Raw genomic sequence first — 21,694 nt, 5'->3', positions numbered from 1 at the left:
TGTCACAAGTGGGGCACTTTTGTGGTTCTTCTGTGGGAGGTTTTGGGTTTGAGAGGATGAGGAAGTGGCTCTGGTTATTTGCTTCTGTACCAGGTCGGGAGGGTAGTTGCGGGATGCAAAAGCTGTTGTCAGGTTGTTGGTGTAATGCTTCAGGGATTCCGGACTGGAGCAGATTCGTTTGCCACGAAGACCTAGGCTGTAGGGAAGGGACCGTTTGATGTGGAATGGGTGGCAGCTGTCGTAATGGAGGTACTGTTGCTTGTTGGTGGGTTTGATGTGGACGGACGTGTGAAGCTGGCCATTGGACAGGTGAAGGTCAACATCAAGGAAAGTGGCATGGGATTTGGAGTAGGACCAGGTGAATCTGATGGAACCAAAGGAGTTGAGGTTGGAGAGGAAATTCTGGAGTTCTTCTTCACTGTGAGTCCAGATCATGAAGATGTCATCAATAAATCTGTACCAAACTTCGGGTTGGCAGGCCTGGGTAACCAAGAAGGCCTCCTCTAAGTGACCCATGAATAGGTTGGCGTACGAGGGGGCCATCCTGGTACCCATGGCTGTTCCCTTTAATTGTTGGTATGTCTGGTTTTCAAAAGTGAAGAAGTTGTGGGTCAGGATGAAGCTGGCTAAGGTAATGAGGAAAGAGGTTTTAGGTAGGGTGGCAGGTGATCGGCGTGAAAGGAAGTGCTCCATCGCAGCGAGGCCCTGGACGTGCGGGATATTTGTGTATAAAGAAGTGGCATCAATAGTTACAAGGATGGTTTCTGGGGGTAACGGATTGGGTAAGGATTCCAGGCGTTCGAGAAAGTGGTTGGTGTCTTTGATGAAGGATGGGAGACTGCATGTAATGGGTTGAAGGTGTTGATCTACGTAGGCAGAGATACGTTCTGTGGGGGCTTGGTAACCAGCTACAATGGGGCGGCCGGGATGATTGGGTTTGTGAATTTTAGGAAGAACGTAGAAGGTAGGGGTGCGGGGTGTCGGTGGGGTCAGGAGGTTGATGGAGTCAGGTGAAAGGTTTTGTAGGGGGCCTAAGGTTCTGAGGATTCCTTGAGGCTCTGCCTGGACATCAGGAATGGGATTACCTTGGCAAACTTTGTATGTGGTGTTGTCTGAAAGCTGACGCAGTCCCTCAGCCACATACTCCCGACGATCAAGTACCACGGTCGTGGAACCCTTGTCCGCCGGAAGAATGACGATGGACCGGTCAGCCTTCAGATCACGGATAGCCTGGGCTTCAGCAGTGGTGATGTTGGGAGTAGGATTAAGGTTTTTTAAGAAGGATTGAGAGGCAAGGCTGGAAGTCAAAAATTCCTGGAAGGTTTGGAGAGGGTGATTTTGAGGAAGAGGAGGTGGGTCCCGCTGTGACGGAGGACGGAACTGTTCCAGGCAGGGTTCAATTTGGATAGTGTCTTGGGGAGCTGGATCATTTGGGGTAGGATTAGGATCATTTTTCTTCGTGGCAAAGTGATACTTCCAGCAGAGAGTACGAGTGTAGGACAGTAAATCTTTGACGAGGGCTGTTTGGTTGAATCTGGGAGTGGGGCTGAAGGTGAGGCCTTTGGATAGGACAGAGGTTTCGGATTGGGAGAGAGGTTTGGAGGAAAGGTTAACTACTGAATTAGGGTGTTGTGGTGCCAGATTGTGTTGATCAGAATTTTGAGGTTTTGGAGGGAGTGGAGCTGGAAGTGGGAGATTGAGTAGATGGCAGAGACTGGGTTTGTGTGCAATGAGAGGTGGTTGAGGTTTGCTGGAAAGGTTGTGAAGGGTGAGTGAGTTGCCTTTCCGGAGGTGGGAAACCAGGAGATTGGATAGTTTTTTGAGGTGAAGGGTGGCATGGTGTTCTAATTGACGGTTGGCCTGTAGGAGGATGCTCTGAATAGCCGGTGTGGATGTGGGAGAGGAAAGATTGACGGCTTTTATTAAGGATAGGAGTTGACGGGTGTGTTCATTGGCGGAGTTGATGTGTGGGTGAAGGATTAGGTGGGTGAGGGCAATGGATTGTTCAGTTTGGAACTGGTATAGGGACTGATGGAAAGAAGGGTTGCAGCCAGAGATGGGAACTTTAAGTGTGAGGCCTTTGGGGGTTATGCCAAATGTCAGACAAGCCTGAGAAAATAAAATATGTCAGCGTAATCTGGCTAGGGTGAAGGCATGTTTGCGGAGGGAATGTAAATAAAACTTAATGGGGTCGTTGTGGGGGTGTTGTGAGGGTGACATGGTATTAGAAGGTGGAAAGTTTAACATGAGGTTGAAATGAAAAAGAAAGATAGAAATATATGGGGATAGATAACTAGAAGCAATTGGAGATCTGGTATGAAAAAAGGCGAAAAAGTGTTGGTTAAGTTGATCCTGTGGTGAACTTGGGTTGGTAGACAGCGATGTGCAAAAAGGTTAGGTGGTTGTGTTGCCGCTAAATCACGTTAAAGGACGGAGAAATTCGGGAAAATTTCGAGAAAATTTCGAAAAAACGTATTAAAGGAGTGGTGTTGTGGTGAAAGATTACGAAAATGGGGCTAACAATTGTAGAAATAATGACGTTAAAACCTGTGGGGAGCGGCTAAAATGATCAGTGATGTGCGAAAAACGGAAGTGGAAATAAAGTTAAAGTTATTAGAACTAGCCGAAATGGTTGTTAAAAACGTGAAAGCAGCTGTTATTGAACTAGAAACGGTGGATTTTATAGCAGCGGTAGTGTTGAAAGCGGATTTTTTTTTTTTTTTTTTTTTTTTTTTTTTTTTTTTTTTTTTTTTTTATGGTTGGGAAGTGGGTTACGGATTGTTGAGCATATATAGGCGGGATAAAATTGTATAGTAGATTACGGTAAAAGGGGAAGGTGAATACAAAGTGAAACTACTGGTAAAAACAGAAAGAGAAAATAAAGAGAAAAAAGAGAAATAAGACGACAGGAAAGATTTCGAAATGCAAAGGCGACAATAACAAACGTAATTGTTGGGTTCAAATTAATGATATGGTTATAATAGAAGGAAACATTCCACGAAGGAAAAATATACCTAAAAACAAAGATGATGTGACTTACCAAATGAAAGTGCTGGCAGGTCGACAGACACACAAACGAACACAAACATACACACAAAATTCAAGCTTTCGCAACAAACTGTTGCCTCATCAGGAAAGAGGGAAGGAGAGGGAAAGACGAAAGGATGTGGGTTTTAAGGGAGAGGGTAAGGAGTCATTCCAGTCCCGGGAGCGGAAAGACTTACCTTAGGGGGAAAAAAGGACGGGTACACACTCGCACACGCACACATATCCATCCACACATATACAGACACAAGCAGACATATTTAAAGACAAAGAGTTTGGGCAGAGATGTCAGTCGAGGCAGAAGTGCAGAGGCAAAGATGTTGTTGAATGACAGGTGAGGTATGAGTGGCGGCAACTTGAAATTAGCGGAGATTGAGGCCTGGTGGATAACGGGAAGAGAGGATATATTGAAGAGCAAGTTCCCATCTCCGGAGTTCGGATAGGTTGGTGTTAGTAGGAAGTATCCAGATAACCTGGACGGTGTAACACTGCGCCAAGATGTGCTGGTTGTGCACCAAGGCATGTTTAGCCACAGGGTGATCCTCATTACCAACAAACACTGTCTGCCTGTGTCCATTCATGCGAATGGACAGTTTGTTGCTGGTCATTCCCACATAGAATGCATCACAGTGTAGGCAGGTCAGTTGGTAGATCACGTGGGTGCTTTCACACGTGGCTCTGCCTTTGATTGTGTACACCTTCCAGGTTACAGGACTGGAGTAGGTGGTGGTGGGAGGGTGCATGGGACAGGTTTTACACCGGGGGCGGTTACAAGGGTAGGAGCCAGAGGGTAGGGAAGGTGGTTTGGGGATTTCATAGGGATGAACTAAGAGGTTACGAAGGTTAGGTGGACGGCGGAAAGACACTCTTGGTGGAGTGTGGAGGATTTCATGAAGGATGGATCTCATTTCAGGGCAGGATTTGAGGAAGTCGTATCCCTGCTGGAGAGCCACATTCAGAATCTGATCCAGTCCCGGAAAGTATCCTGTCACAAGTGGGGCACTTTTGTGGTTCTTCTGTGGGAGGTTTTGGGTTTGAGAGGATGAGGAAGTGGCTCTGGTTATTTGCTTCTGTACAAGGTCGGGAGGGTAGTTGCGGGATGCAAAAGCTGTTGTCAGGTTGTTGGTGTAATGCTTCAGGGATTCCGGACTGGAGCAGATTCGTTTGCCACGAAGACCTAGGCTGTAGGGAAGGGACCGTTTGATGTGGAATGGGTGGCAGCTGTCGTAATGGAGGTACTGTTGCTTGTTGGTGGGTTTGATGTGGACGGACGTGTGAAGCTGGCCATTGGACAGGTGAAGGTCAACATCAAGGAAAGTGGCATGGGATTTGGAGTAGGACCAGGTGAATCTGATGGAACCAAAGGAGTTGAGGTTGGAGAGGAAATTCTGGAGTTCTTCTTCACTGTGAGTCCAGATCATGAAGATGTCTTCAATAAATCTGTACCAAACTTTGGGTTGGCAGGCCTGGGTAACCAAGAAGGCCTCCTCTAAGTGACCCATGAATAGGTTGGCGTACGAGGGGGCCATCCTGGTACCCATGGCTGTTCCCTTTAATTGTTGGTATGTCTGGTTTTCAAAAGTGAAGAAGTTGTGGGTCAGGATGAAGCTGGCTAAGGTAATGAGGAAAGAGGTTTTAGGTAGGGTGGCAGGTGATCGGCGTGAAAGGAAGTGCTCCATCGCAGCGAGGCCCTGGACGTGCGGGATATTTGTGTATAAAGAAGTGGCATCAATAGTTACAAGGATGGTTTCTGGGGGTAACGGATTGGGTAAGGATTCCAGGCGTTCGAGAAAGTGGTTGGTGTCTTTGATGAAGGATGGGAGACTGCATGTAATGGGTTGAAGGTGTTGATCTACGTAGGCAGAGATACGTTCTGTGGGGGCTTGGTAACCAGCTACAATGGGGCGGCCGGGATGATTGGGTTTGTGAATTTTAGGAAGAAGGTAGAAGGTAGGGGTGCGGGGTGTCGGTGGGGTCAGGAGGTTGATGGAGTCAGGTGAAAGGTTTTGTAGGGGGCCTAAGGTTCTGAGGATTCCTTGAGGCTCTGCCTGGACATCAGGAATGGGATTACCTTGGCAAACTTTGTATGTGGTGTTGTCTGAAAGCTAACGCAGTCCCTCAGCCACATACTCCCGACGATCAAGTACCACGGTCGTGGAACCCTTGTCCGCCGGAAGAATGACGATGGACCGGTCAGCCTTCAGATCACGGATAGCCTGGGCTTCAGCAGTGGTGATGTTGGGAGTAGGATTAAGGTTTTTTAAGAAGGATTGAGAGGCAAGGCTGGAAGTCAAAAATTCCTGGAAGGTTTGGAGAGGGTGATTTTGAGGAAGAGGAGGTGGGTCCCGCTGTGACGGAGGACGGAACTGTTCCAGGCAGGGTTCAATTTGGATAGTGTCTTGGGGAGCTGGGTCATTAGGGGTAGGATTAGGATCATTTTTCTTCGTGGCAAAGTGATACTTCCAGCAGAGAGTACGAGTGTAGGACAGTAAATCTTTGACGAGGGCTGTTTGGTTGAATCTGGGAGTGGGGCTGAAGGTGAGGCCTTTGGATAGGACAGAGGTTTCGGATTGGGAGAGAGGTTTGGAGGAAAGGTTAACTACTGAATTAGGGTGTTGTGGTGCCAGATTGTGTTGATCAGAATTTTGAGGTTTTGGAGGGAGTGGAGCTGGAAGTGGGAGATTGAGTAGATGGCAGAGACTGGGTTTGTGTGCAATGAGAGGTGGTTGAGGTTTGCTGGAAAGGTTGTGAAGGGTGAGTGAGTTGCCTTTCCGGAGGTGGGAAACCAGGAGATTGGATAGTTTTTTGAGGTGAAGGGTGGCATGGTGTTCTAATTGACGGTTGGCCTGTAGGAGGATGCTCTGAATAGCCGGTGTGGATGTGGGAGAGGAAAGATTGACGACTTTTATTAAGGATAGGAGTTGACGGGTGTGTTCATTGGCAGAGTTGATGTGTAGGTGAAGGATTAGGTGGGTGAGGGCACAGATTCACCTGGTCCTACTCCAAATCCCATGCCACTTTCCTTGATGTTGACCTTCACCTGTCCAATGGCCAGCTTCACACGTCCGTCCACATCAAATCCACCAACAAGCAACAGTACCTCCATTACGACAGCTGCCACCCATTCCACATCAAACGGTCCCTTCCCTACAGCCTAGGTCTTCGTGGCAAACGAATCTGCTCCAGTCCGGAATCCCTGAAGCATTACACCAACAACCTGACAACAGCTTTTGCATCCCGCAACTACCCTCCCGACCTGGTACAGAAGCAAATAACCAGAGCCACTTCCTCATCCTCTCAAACCCAAAACCTCCCACAGAAGAACCACAAAAGTGCCCCACTTGTGACAGGATACTTTCCGGGACTGGATCAGATTCTGAATGTGGCTCTCCAGCAGGGATACGACTTCCTCAAATCCTGCCCTGAAATGAGATCCATCCTTCATGAAATCCTCCCCATTCCACCAACAGTGTCTTTCCGCCGTCCACCTAACCTTCGTAACCTCTTAGTTCATCCCTATGAAATCCCCAAACCACCTTCCCTACCCTCTGGCTCCTACCCTTGTAACCGCCCCCGGTGTAAAACCTGTCCCATGCACCCTCCCACCACCACCTACTCCAGTCCTGTAACCCGGAAGGTGTACACAATCAAAGGCAGAGCCATGTGTGAAAGCACCCACGTGATCTACCAACTGACCTGCCTACACTGTGATGCATTCTATGTGGGAATGACCAGCAACAAACTGTCCATTCGCATGAATGGACACAGGCAGACAGTGTTTGTTGGTAATGAGGATCACCCTGTGGCTAAACATGCCTTGGTGCACGACCAGCACATCTTGGCGCAGTGTTACACCGTCCGGGTTATCTGGATACTTCCTACTAACACCAACCTATCCGAACTCCGGAGATGGGAACTTGCTCTTCAATATATCCTCTCTTCCCGTTATCCACCAGGCCTCAATCTCCGCTAATTTCAAGTTGCCGCCACTCATACCTCACCTACATTCAACAACATCTTTGCCTCTGCACTTCTGCCTCGACTGACATCTCTGCCCAAACTCTTTGTCTTTAAATATGTCTGCTTGTGTCTGTATATGTGTGGATGGATATGTGTGTGTGTGCGAGTGTATACCCGTCCTTTTTTCCCCCTAAGGTAAGTCTTTCCGCTCCCGGGACTGGAATGACTCCTTACCCTCTCCCTTAAAACCCACATCCTTTCGTCTTTCCCTCTCCTTCCCTCTTTCCTGATGAGGCAACAGTTTGTTGCGAAAGCTTGAATTTTGTTTGTATGTTTGTGTTCGTTTGTGTGTCTGTCGACCTGCCAGCACTTTCATTTGGTAAGTCACATCATCTTTGTTTTTAGGTATATTTTTCCTTCGTGGAATGTTTCCTTCTATATATATATATATATATATATATATATATATATATATATATATATATATATATATATGTGTGTGTGTGTGTGTGTGTGTGTGTGTGTGTGTGTGTGCATGGTCATTATTGCAGATGATCTCTAATATGGAAAACATTAAGGAAGTGGAAGTAACACAAATTTTACACTATTAATTTAACATACAAAATTTTGTGCAAGAATGGTCCTGAAAAACCTTACTCATGAACAAAAACACAATCAGGAGAACTAGACTTGCTCACATATACTGTAACAGGTATCAAACGTGGATCTTCAAACAAGACTCAGGTGTCAGATTAGATTAGATTAGATTAGATTAGATTAATACTAGTTCCATGGATCATGAATACGATATTTCATAATGATGTGGAACGAGTCAAATTTTCCAATACAAGACATAATTAAGTTAATTTAACAACATACTTAAGTTAATATAACAACTTTCTCATTTTTGTTTTTTTATTTTTATTTTTCATTTTTTTTATTAATATATTTTTTTTTAATTTATATCTAAAAATTCCTCTATGGAGTAGAAGGAGTTGTCATTCAGAAATTCTTTTAATTTCTTCTTAAATACTTGTTGGTTATCTGTCAGACTTTTGATACTATTTGGTAAGTGACCAAAGACTTTTGTGCCAGTATAATTCACCTCTTTCTGTGCCAAAGTTAGATTTAATCTTGAATAGTGAAGATCATCCTTTCTCCTAGTGTTGTAGTTATGCACACTGCTATTACTTTTGAATTGTGTTTGGTTGTTAATAACAAATTTCATAAGAGAGTATATATACTGAGAAGCTACTGTGAATATCCCTAGATCCTTAAATAAATGTCTGCAGGATGATCTTGGGTGGACTCCAGCTATTATTCTGATTACACGCTTTTGTGCAATAAATACTTTATTCCTCAGTGATGAACTACCCCAAAATATGATGCCATATGAAAGCAACGAGTGAAAATAGGCGTAGTAAGCTAATTTACTAAGATGTTTATCACCAAAATTTGCAATGACCCTTATTGCATAAGTAGCTGAACTCAAACGTTTCAGCAGATCATCAATGTGTTTCTTCCAATTTAATCTCTCATCAATGGACACACCTAAAAATTTGGAATATTCTACCTTAGCTATATGCTTCTGATTAAGGTCTATATTTATTAATGGTGTCATACCATTCACTGTACGGAACTGTATGTACTGTGTCTTATCAAAATTCAGTGAGAGTCCGTTTACAAGGAACCACTTAGTAATTTTCTGAAAGACAGTATTGACAATTTCATCAGTTAAGTCTTGTTTGTCAGGTGTGATTACTATACTTGTATCATCAGCAAAGAGAACTAACTTTGCCTCTTCATGAATATAGAATGGCAAGTCATTAATATATATTAAGAACAGCAAAGGACCCAAGACTGACCCTTGTGGAACCCCATTCTTGATAGTTCCCCAGTTTGAGGAATGTGCTGATCTTTGCATATTATGAGAACTACTTATTTCAACTTTCTGCACTCTTCCAGTTAGGTACGAATTAAACCATTTGTGCACTGTCCCACTCATGCCACAGTACTTGAGCTTGTCTAGCAGAATTTCATGATTTACACAATCAAAAGCCTTTGAGATATCACAAAAAATCCCAATGGGTGGTGTTCAGTTATTCAGATCATTCAAAATTTGATTGGTGAAAGCATATATGGCATTTTCTGTTGAAAAACCTTTCTGGAAACCAAACTGACATTTTGTTAGTACTTGTTTGTTACAGATATGTGAAGCTACTCTTGAATACATTACTTTCTCAAAAATTTTGGATAAAGCTGTTAGAAGGGAGATTGGACGGTAATTGTTGACATCAGATCTATCCCCCTTTTTATGCAAAGGTATAACAATAGCATATTTCAGTCTATCAGGGAAAATGCCCTGTTCCAGAGAGCTATTACACAGGTGGCTGAGAATCTTACTTATCTGTTGAGAACAAGCTTTTAGTATTTTGCTGGAAATGCCATCAATTCCATGTGAGTTTTTGCTTTTAAGCAAGTTTATTATTTTCCTAATTTCAGAGGGAGAAGTGGGTGAGATTTCAATTGTATCAAATTGCATAGGTATGGCCTCTTCCATTAACAGCCTAGCATCTTCTAATGAACTCCTCGATCCTACTATATCCACAACATTTAGAAAATGATTATTAAAAATATTTTCAACTTCTGACTTTTTGTTCGTAAAGTTTTCATTCAATTTGATGGTAATACTGTCTTCCTGTGCTCTTGGTTGACCTGTTTCTCTTTTAATAATATTCCAAATTGTTTTAATTTTATTATCAGAGTTGCTGATTTCAGACATGATACACATACTTCTGGATTTTTTCATAACTTTTCTTAATATAACACAGTAGTTTTTATAATGTTTGATAGTTTCTGGGTCACTACTCTTTCTTGCTGTCAGATACATTTCCCTTTTCTGGTTACAAGATATTTTTATACCCTTAGTAAGCCATGGTTTGTTACAAGGTTTCTTACGAGTATATTTAACTATTTTCTTGGTGAAGCAGTTTTCAAATGCATTTACAAAAATGTCATGAAATAAATTATATTTTAAATTGGCATCAGGTTCACGGTACACCTCACCCTAGTCTAACTGCTGTAGGCTTTCCCTGAAATTTGCAATTGTTAAATTGTTGACTGAACGTACTACTTTGGAGGACTGTTTAGTATTGCTGAATGGAGCTATGTCATATATTGTAACTAGCTGTGCACCATGATCAGAAAGACCATTCTCAACAGGCTGAGCATTTATCTGGTTAAACTTATCTTGATCTATAAAGAAGTTATCTATCAGTGAGCTGCTATCCTTTACCACCCGAGTAGGAAAATCAATAACGGGTGTCAAATTGAAAGAACCGAATAATACTTCAAGGTCATTTTTTCTATTACCCTCTTTCAGAGAATCTACATTGAAGTCCCCACAAATAATAATTTGCTTCCCCCTTCTGACAGATAGCACAACAAGGAGTCAAAATTTTTCAGAAATAGATGAAAATTTCCTGATGGGGACCTATATACAGTTACAATTATAAATGTGCCTTTATTTAATTTAAGCTCACAGGCACATGCTTCTATATGTTTCTCTACACAAAACTTTTTTGTTTCTAAACTTTTTGCACAATGATTACTTTTGACATATATGGCAACTCCTCCTTTCTCCATATTTTCTCTCATTACATGTGCAGAGAGCTTATATCCACTTACATTTACCTTATCCATATCAGTAACAATGTGATGCTCAGACAGGCATAGTATATCTATTTCATCCTCAGCTTCTAAATCTTCTAAGCAAACCAGAAGCTCATCTATTTTATTCTTTAAACTCCCAATATTTTGATGAAATATACTTACATTATTTTTAATTATACTTTTATGAGAACCTTTCCTTATTCTAACATTTGCAGTACTCTCCTGTCTGAGTTTCTCATTGTGCTTAGGCCTAGTTGCTATACCAGTGGTCACATGGTGTTCAGAGAGGCAGATTATGTCAACTGGGTTGGGTGACTTTAATTCATCAATGCAATTACCTAGGACTGAGATACAACTTGGTGGAGATAAAATTTCTGGTGATTGGTGAAAATTTATAATTGACAACTGTGATTGGTGATCCAATGTGCTAGAATTGTGCTGTTTAATTTCTTTCCTAAACTGAAGATTTGTTTCAATCCTGACCTCTCGTAGAACTTGACATCTTTCTGTCTTACCTATCCTAAAAAAGGTGCTGCTCCAACACCTGTAACCACTGGTATTTTACCATTCATGGCAGTGCCTCCCCCCCTTAATTTTCCTGCTATTACCCCAGCCAGTTTCCCCTTCCCTTTCCTGTTGAGATGTAGGCCGTGCCTGGTATAGTCCCACCTACTGAGAGAATCAGTATTGGACGATCCTCAGTTCACCAAGAAAGAAACAACATGAATGTGCAAGTCAAAACTGAAGGCAATGCTGATCTCTTTTCCCAATATCAAGAGTATTTGTTGTGGCTGGTTGGATGCCTAAAGATCAAATAAATGATCAGAAATACTATGGATTCCGCAGTAGGACTATGCTCCTGCTCACAGTACCCTATCTGTGGAGCCGTTTTTAGCAGACAAGCACGTTTCTATGCTCTAGCATCCTCTGTATTTACTAGAGCTTACTCAGTGTCACTTCTGTTTTCAAAAGAGAAAACTGCATTGAAGGAACACAATCTAAGTCTGTGGAACAGGTAGAAGGAAAAAAAAGTCACAGGGGCTTATAAATAGTGACAACTGATGAGCTAAAGTATAGATCTGGACAACAGAAGACCCATTTGCAACAGTGGGTAGACAGAAAAGTAGAACATGTTGAAGGGAATAAAAGTTAATTGCAATTTTGTTTGCAATAAATAACATTTCTTACACAAGTTGTAAGTTCAGCCTATATGCTGCTACACTACAATGTGTGATACTGACTTGAATAGCAATGACTCATCAATGACATTTTATCCCCCCTTCCTACCTGTAGAACTCTGCAGTCTGCACATTAGTGTACCTGGTTCATGGAATCTACTAGTTAGCAGCTCGTGGTCTTGTGGTTCATATTGCTGGCTGTCAATCACAGGACCTCAGGTTCAATTCCTGTCTGAGTCATGGATTTTCTCTGCTCTGGATTGGGTTTGTGTGTTGCCTCACCATCATGTCATCATTATCACTGCACAAGTCACTGAAGTGATGTCAAATAAAAAGAATTGCACCAGGTAGCCACAAAAACACATGCACATTTTATTTTTGCACAGGATCTACTTTAAAAATAATTGCCCACAAGCACACAGTACACTGCATGACTAGCTTCACTAATTAATGTAATGTATTCATTAACTGTATAGTTGCAAATAATGCTGTCCAAATAATTGTAAGCAATTATACCAATTTGCTTTTCCTTGAAAAGTAGTTTTATCAGATTATATCAAGTTCTGTTAATATAAACTGATTCTAAAATACCCAGCGAGCATAGGTTCTGCAACACAGTTTAAAGTTTCTGTTGTAGTCTACAGTAAGAACTTAATGTATAATATCATACAAGTTCACCCACGCTACTGCTCTTATAGTGCAGTGTACTAGCACCTAAGAAACTTTGTTTTCATTAACCACAAAGTCATCCTGACTCGTGATGTTTAAGTATCGCAATACGTTAAAATTAAGTTTTTCATCTCTGGCCATGAATGTCCAAATCATCTCTACAGAGAACAAAACCCTTTACAACACTAGAGACTGTTGCCTATATAAAGCCCACAAAAATTTTGTAGTTGATAGTGATCTGCTCAAAGACTGGGTTCTTCTGCCTGTCTTAAACTGCAATCTAACCAAGTTCCAAGGCTAAACCTCTACTGCCACTGATATTGAAATTGACAAACACTGTTATTTTTTAAACTAATTATGTGGAATGTCGTAACCCACTGAATAATAAAACGCTGTGCCATGCTGTGTAAGAGCATTTGAATGAAGTGTTATAAATTTATCAGCTGTTCTGTATACCATGTACATGTACTGAGACTCAAACTTGGGACCTTTGCCTTTCGTGGGCAAGTGCTCTACCAGCACACAGTTTTAATCTGCCAGGAAGTTTCATATCAGCGCACACTCCACTGCAGAGTGAAAATCTCATTCCGGAAACATCCCCAGGCTGTGGCTAAGCCATGTCTCCGCAATATCCTTTCTTTCAGGAGTGCTAATTCTGCCAGGCCTGCAGGAGAGCTTCTGTTAAGTTTGGAAGGTAGGAGACTAGGTACTGGCAGAAGTAAACCTGTGAGGACAGGGCATGAGTCGTGCTTGGGTGGCTCAGTTGGTAGAGCACTTGCCCGCGAAAGGCAAAGGTCCCAAGTTCGAGTCTCGGTCCGGCACACAGTTTTAATCTGTCAGAAAGTTTCATATCAGCGCACATTCCGCTGCAGAGTGAAAATCTCATTCTACAAAAAATGTTGATGTGCAACACATTCATTACACTTCTCCTCCTGGCATGACATGATTCTCAGCTGCTGTTATGAAAGCCACCTCAGGCTGCTACTTCACCTGCCACCTCTGTCCGTCATATCTCATAGTCTCGTTATTGAACTGCCATACTCATAAATAATATCACTTCACCTTCACACAATGTATGCATGTTTGCATTGTGCATTCTGGCCATTGTACATTAATGCCTCAATAATGTATATTATACACATATTTAATTAATATTATTGATGTTCACACTTTGTACTGTGTTACTGAAAACGTGAGCAAGTTAGTGTTGAAAATAATTACCAATGTGCAAAGTTTATATACAAAGATGAGATAAACGTCTATTTCTATCACCATTAATACATACCAACATTGAATGGATAAATTTTGTTCCAGCCTTGTGGCCCAAATTTCCGCCTCTCAGCAACAACAGCATGAAAATAGCACAATGAAAATAAAATTGCCTTGAATTCCGCTTCCTTGCTGCACATCTCAAGAGTGTCTTGATTGAAATTGTCTAAGGCTTTGTGCACATTTGCATTCATCCCTGTTGGAGGCTCATTTGTAATTTTAATGGAGGATTCTAGGATTCCCTAAAAATATTTACATCTCTGTCAATATTCAGCAATACGCATTGTATTAAAAATAAAGTTGAAGGATTGTTACAAGATTAATTCAATACAAAAACGTGAATACATATGTAATTTAGTTAATCACCCAAGCAGCCTTTAATGGGAATGCATGAAGCTAAATTCAATAATAAAAAATAATAAAAATTTATGAGGGAGTGACACTAATTTGAAACCATTACTGCAGCAGATATGGTTAAACAGATAGAGGCAGTTTCGATAATTTGCAAAGACTACCCAGATTTATATTCATTCTATGTATGCTCATGAAAACAGTTTAAATATGTACCCATATATAGAACAGTTGGAAATGGAATGCTAACATCAAAATGTAGTGAGTGTTCTCAACACTTCATCAATCCAAAGGTAGGTTTGAACATCAGAGTCCTTTACTAGGCATTGTCCTGTTAGAGGTATTATGCTATTGCCTTCCTCCGACTTTGAATTGACTAATCCAGGCAGTTATTTTGGGGACTACAGTGGATACTGAACCATAGTTCAGCTCAGCATTTTTCACATTAACAAACATTGCCAGATGTAAAAGAAGTGAAAAGTGATAAAAGAATTTGCAGGATTGAACTAAAGATCTTTGGATCTGTAATCTGTCATTTGGGATCTGTAATCTGCCATTTTACCACTCAGCCACTCAGCACTAAGCTACAGACATAGTGACAACAGCAAGACAATGGGTCAAGAACATTTCTGCAGAATTTTCATCCATGCACTCGTTGTGTTCTGTTGATCCAGTAATGAGAGACTTATCATCTTACACTTGAGTCACCACTTAAAACTAAATTTCCATACATATTATATTATTTAGTCCAAGAATTTACACGTTTTATATAAGTATTGGCTAATAAAATAAAAATGATTGGAAGGGTTTAATGCTAGTTACATACATAAATGGATGATTTATTTTTCAATCCATGGAGAGTCTTAATTTATTGTCACATATATGTGAAAAAGTGGTTAAAAATTTTGTACAAAAATTAAAAACAAAATCACAATTTTTATCTCCTAGCTAGAAATGCTATCTATTTAGGATTACAGTACATCGTATTATTCCCCACTCTTTTGGCTACAAAACTCTATTCTTCAACATAATCTCCATAGCTGCCCCATCATCCACCTTCTGCTTCCCACAGAGTGCATCCTTCATTGGGCAAAACAGACAGAAGTTGGAAGATGTGAGATACAGGCTGTAAGGTGGATGAGGAAGAACAGTCCAATCACGTTTTGTGAGCTCATCTCAAGTGCACAGACTTGTGTGAGGCCTTGTGTTGTCATCGGGAAAGAGAGTTTGTTTGCATTTTTGTGGTGATGAACACACTGAAGTAGTTTCCTGTCGGTAGTACAATACCCTTCAGAGTTGATTGTTACACCATGAGGAAGGCATCAAACAGAATAACCCCTTCAGATTCCCAGAAGATCGTTGTCATGACTTTACCAGCCAAGTGTGCAGCTTTGAACATTTTCTTCAGAGGACACGTGCTGTGGCACTACACCATGGATTGCTGTCTTCTTTCTGGATAAAAGTGTTGTGCCCACATTTCATCACTTGTGATGACAAAAAATTGTTGCGATCAGCATTGTAAGGTGCAAACAGTTTTGGACATATGGTCTTTCATTGCTCTTTTTCATCTTCTGTTTGGTGGTGGGGAAACACATCAGACACACACATTTGAGTATGCCAACCGGTGGATGGCTGTGTCACCACTACCAACAGAGAGGTCCCTTTGAGCAGTGAGGTGTCTGATTGTGACTCATCAATTACTCAAATGAGAGTGTTACAGTACATCATATTATTCCCCACTCCTTTGGCTACAAAACTCTATTCTTCAACATAATCTCCATAACCGCCCCATCATCCACCTTCTGCGTCCCACAGAGTGCATCCTTCATTGGGCAAAACAGACAGAAGGTAGGAGACAAGGTACTGGCAGAAGTAAAGCTGTGGGTACCGGGCGTGAGTCGTGCTTTGGTAGCTCAGATGGTAGAGCACTTGCCCGCGAAAGGCAAAGGTCCCGAGTTCGAGTCTCGGTCGGGCACACAGTTTTAAACTGCCAGGAAGGTTCATATCAGCGCACACTCTGCTGCAGAGTGAAAATCTAATTCTGGAAACATCACCTAGGCTGTGGCTGAGCCATGTCTCCACAATATCCTTTCTTTCAGGAGTGCTAGTTCTGCAAGGTTCGCAGGAGAGCTTCTGTAAAGTTTGGAAGGTAGGAGACGAGGTACTGGCAGAAGTAAAGCTGTGGGTACCGGGCGTGAGTCGTGCTTCGGTAGCTCAGATGGTAGAGCATTTGCCCGCGAAAGGCAAAGGTCCCGAGTTCGAGTCTCAGTTGGGCACACAGTTTTAATCTGCCAGGAAGTTTCATATCAGTGCACACTCCGCTGCAGAGTGAAAATCTCATTCTGGAGACAGAACATTGCAGGAATCTCAGCCATGTGTGCCTGGCCGGCACAGGTTTGTGCGACCTTTTTGCAATGATGACACCTCACCCAATAACTAACCATGCTTTTGCTCACTGCCAGGTCTCCTTAGACATTCAACAAATGCCTATGAATATCTGTAATGATCTGGTTTTCTGCCAAAAGAAACTCAGTGACAGCTCTCTGCTTGGAATGTACCTCCAATGCTGACACTGTTTTGAAGGATAGATATAGTGCCACCACCTATTGGAACTTCATGAAACTTTAGGGGCTGAAGCAGGAATATTCCACAAAGTACCACAACAAATTCATCACTTTTTCAACTGAAACTGGCCAAGAAAAAACTGTGTTGCATCACATATTGAACACCACTCATATATTATTCTTGGAGCAAGCATGCATTTATTCCTCATTTTCACTGAAAGAGAATTTGCCTTCAGGTCTACAGAAAGAGTCAAGTTATACATTAACAAAAAGAAGCAGGAATCTACCTCAATGATTACTAATCCTGTATTGAATCTCATTCATAGTTAATGATTTTTCCATCATCCAATGTTAGACAACATCTGGTATACACTTTTTTGTTACTATTTATGGTCTACTCTGCTGTCATAAGCAGCCTGACATGTTTTCACATGTATTACCAATAGATAATATAAGTTCACTACTCTGTTGCCCAGTAGACCAAATGCAATTTCTCACCCAAAATAAATAATACTGAAGAATATGCAACTGGCTAGGGTTAATAATTAACTGTTATGCTTTTATAAAGTAAATGAGTTTACCAGTACTCAGATTAGATTTAACACAGATATATTAGCAGGGTAAACTAATTTGTATTGTACATATTTATTAATAGCTGTGAATAAATGGAAGGAAAATGTACTAACATGTAAGTGTACGAATTTAGCTCTCCTTGAAGAAGCATTTGCAGACTGCTACATTCCAATTAATTCTCCCTGATATTCTTATTACTTGTTCTGCATAATTAATACTAAACTGCATAAATGACCATTTTGTAGTAACTTAAGTAAGTATTTGATTCATGTGTCACTTCACTGTTTCGAGGATTTATTTATTTACTGTTTTAATTGTCATCTGGTAAGGTCTCTTACAATTAGCGCTATTGGACTGAAAACAAGTACAATGCATTCTAATAAATAGTTTACCATTTTTATCAGTTTCACACAGTGCATTACTTTATTACTAAAGGCAAATTTCCTGGTGCTCTAAAATGTATAATAAACAGTAGCTATACAATAAAACTGAGGAGCCCACAGCTTTCTTCGAAGTAGCAGCTTTCTTATTAATTTACTCAGTCAAAAGCTGATGGTGTAATTGTGAATAGCATTTAGCAGTATACAGTTAGTTTATTGTTAGTCAAATACACAGGCTACAGATGCCTTTGCCTTTTGTTAATGTCAACCTTGACTCGTTCCATATCCTTGAAGGTTCTCATTCTTTATGGGAGCTACAGAACATGAATAAATGAATGAATTCCTGTATAGACACAGCTCTTCTCTGGTAAAAACAACCTTATTGGCATCAACAGAGATAATTCAGTTTTAGCTTGTCTCACAATAAAGGAATTGTAGCTTTGTGCCAATTTATGCAAATGAAAAAGAAATGGTTGCTGTTTTCCTCTTCAGCACATGCATATATTAGGGAAAATGTAAACCTAATGCAGCATAAACATTTCTTGCAGTAGCCTGACTGAAATTCAGGCATAAAATGGTAGTTCTGAAGCTCCTTGAATATCAGAAATTGTCATATCAGTGATATAATAGTAACAAAGGGTATATTTGTGTGTAATCTCTTTCCCTAGTTTTGGAGGTTTCAAGCTGTTCTTTGTCTACACTTCCTTGGCTGAAGCTTCTTTGAGAAAGAATTTTACACTGATATACCATAAATAAAGTAAGTGGCCATTCCTCTTCATTAACAGAACATTAATTGGTGTGGATGCCAAGATGCCATAATGCTAAAACACTGGCGAAACCAAAGTGCAGACAGTCATAATCAAAAAGGAGCTATTCTAATGAACAGTATTACATTAGTCTGACAATTTTACCAGCTTTCCAGCTGATTCCCAATATTGAACATAGCATAATAGTATTTACTGAATTTTCATATTTTTCAGTAACATGTTTATTGCACAAATTCCACTGTAGCATGTTCTCAATGAACACACAGAAGTATTTTACTGCTGCCTGGACCAGAAAAATCTTATGATTCTCGTTTCAGAATGTCTGGTAGCCAGTGTCTGGTAAATATGACTACTAATCTGAATTGGTCAATTTGTCCCTATGTATGCAAGTAATTTAGCCACAGACTGGTTGATTTTATTCAGGTGCTTGCTAGTTATTTCACACTTTGTGTAAGTTCATTAATCACTTTAGAAGATGTAGGTACAGGTTTACAGTGTCATGTAAGCCCATGATGAAGTTTAAGAGGAAAGGAAAAAAATAGGGATTCTAAAAACAGAGACCTACAGAAAACCTCTGCACTTTCTCATAGGGGGTACCTGATTACTCGAAGTTTTTGTAACATTACTTAGAGAGTACTTGTAGTACATGACTCACAAAGCTGGCTGTAGTTTAGTATGATTTCAGTTTCTTGACTAAGAGAGGTAGGTATAGCTGGTGAAAACTGCTATAAAATATATGTACTGACTCAAAGTTTGATATCAGTAATCAGTTATACAACAATATTATTTGTATCCAAGAATTTGAATGGTCTTGGTCGTTGACATATAAAACACACACACACAAACACACACACACACTGCAAATGTGGGAGCAGAAGCAAAGAACACTATAATAACATCAAGATCGGTCACCACTGTGCCACCCATCAACTCTTCCACAACAATCAAAAATAAGGGCCATGTAGGTGTACTCAGTGGGGAATGGGGGAATGAAAGGGGTGAGAAGCAGCTGTCCCCTCTTTCCTATAGAAAAAATGATCACAAAATGAACTCACATTGTGCTTTGTCATACTGATAGACATATCAATTCGGCATCTATTTGAGGACCGGTGAAATATGTAATGGAGACTGCCTTGCACTAGGCAAAATATGAAATGGATACTGCATTGTAGTAAATGTGCACATAACCATTTCTAGTGAAAGAGAGGCAAAAAGTCAGAAGAGTAATTCTGCTCAGAGATGTTTCAGTCACTCTTTTGAAAAGTACAGGTGTAGAAAAAATGATAAAGAATGATCACTGCTGAATGTGAAAATACTTATAGACACATATAAGGTAATCAGTGGGTCTATGATCTTCGGCACTGTTAGTGGATTCTGCACATAGAAAGTATTGCAACAAGCCAGCAAGTAAGTGCCTAGGACTTCATATGTCAAATGACTGCATATAAATATAACTGGCTCATGGAAAGCTGTGTGCACCAACCGAACCACAATGCTCCATGATAGGAGTGTTCAACATTTAAAAAAGCACTGAAGCATTTCAGACCAGAGATGAAAAATGATGACAAAGAGGAAACTAGATTACAGGGAATATGATTCAGAAAAGGTTAAAATCATAAATGTGCCTCTAAGTCACAAGACAATAGATCCACAGATCTACCAAAATTGCCAGAAGATATTCGAAATCTACATCTGTTATTCATTTTTTGTCTAATATTGCTCCAAAACATCCTTTTTTGTACTTGTAATTTGAAATTTTCTTGCACAGAGCATAATTTAGTTTGTTTATTTGATAACGTAGTTAAGAATTTTACAACATTGCTTGTCATGCACTTTTAAGTCCTGATTGGAACAAATCCTCAGCGTTTCATAAAGACTGTTTCTCTTCCTCGTACAATATAATTTGACTCCAGATGTTACCCACCATTTCTCTTGACATTAAGTGTAATTGTCCCTGACCAATTGATAAGATAAACTACATTCATGGTGCTGTAAGAAATTTTGAGGAAGGAATTAATTTCTGCATCTGCTATGTGCCCTTAGTAAACTTTCCCTCTTTGTTCACCTAGTAAATTATCTCTGAAGAGTATGACTGCATCAGCTACTCCATGCTTTTACATTTATGACTCGTTTATCTATATACATAACAATTTACAACACAACACAAATTATGTACCATACTAGAAACAATGGAAATTTCATTTTACTGTCTCACAGATTAAAACTCTATTCCTAGACTACTCAATATGTGGCTATGAAAATTTATAACAAGTCAAAAGGAAAAAACATTCACAGTATGGAAATCGATTTTTTGAAGAGAAAATGACATGATATCCTTGGACTAAGCTGTTAAATTATAGTCACAAAATTTTTAAATTATGAAAAGTTATCTTTGTGTGGTAACATAATAAACTTGTTCTGACGGTTATAAATTAAGATGAACTTAGTTTTGTTAAACACTTTCTATGTGTCTGATATTATATTCCTTATATTAAAAAGTTCCCTGTACATTAAATCATTGGTTTACCTGTACGTATGTACATGATGAGATGGTAAAATAATGATTCTGATTCAGTTCTAATTGTCTGAAGCTGTGCTTTTATGTTTTTACAGAATGTTCACATGAATGTTCAACAGAATGCTTTGTTCAGACCCTATATTCTTGATATTCATGCTACGAAGCGGACCATTCTATGTGATGAAACTGTTGTTATGTTCAGTTGTGATTGAGCTTCCCATCCTAGATGGTGCCTGCATATAAACTGTTATTACATGGTCTTTGTTTCTTTCTTAATGAATAATAAGCCATAGCACACAATCCATATACTTTTTAACATAATAGAAGCTATGGTGCAGCAGATATGCTCTCACTGACTTCTGAAATAATTTTGTGTTACTGGTGCTGTTAATAAATGCAGCTAACATATTAAACATCTTAATTCACACGTGGAAAGTTGTTATCTGGCATAAACTTGAATTTTTGCATACTTATATTAAGATTAAGGAGACCACAATTTTTTTGTATGCTTACATCATTACCTATGATTCTACTTTTACAAATTTTCAGTGTTTCAGAAATATAGGAGCATGGTAGTAGCATATTTCTAAATTACTAAACAGAGGACAACAAGATTCCCTACTTTTTGCCAGTTATTATTCTAATAGCTTTCTTTTGTATTTTAAAAGTACTACTTGCTGTAGACAATTTTCCCCAGAAAATAAGTCCATAGGTCAGGCGACTATGAAAACATGCATAGCATGCTCTC

General features: G+C 40.2%; 1 protein-coding gene across 1 annotated transcript in view; it reads right to left on the bottom strand.

The window, feature by feature from the left end:
• LOC126176568 (dynein beta chain, ciliary) overlaps window positions 1-21,694 on the bottom strand; it is a 790,269-nt gene that overhangs the window by 72,200 nt on the left and 696,375 nt on the right. The window contains exon 74 of the mRNA XM_049923728.1: window positions 13,810-14,035. Coding sequence (XP_049779685.1) covers window positions 13,810-14,035 — 226 coding nt within the window. The remainder of the gene's footprint in view (window positions 1-13,809; window positions 14,036-21,694) is intronic.

The sequence above is a fragment of the Schistocerca cancellata genome, chromosome 3 (assembly GCF_023864275.1).
Source record: "Schistocerca cancellata isolate TAMUIC-IGC-003103 chromosome 3, iqSchCanc2.1, whole genome shotgun sequence".
Lineage (NCBI taxonomy): Eukaryota > Metazoa > Arthropoda > Insecta > Orthoptera > Acrididae > Schistocerca > Schistocerca cancellata.
This window is presented reverse-complemented; position numbering and strand designations above follow the sequence as displayed.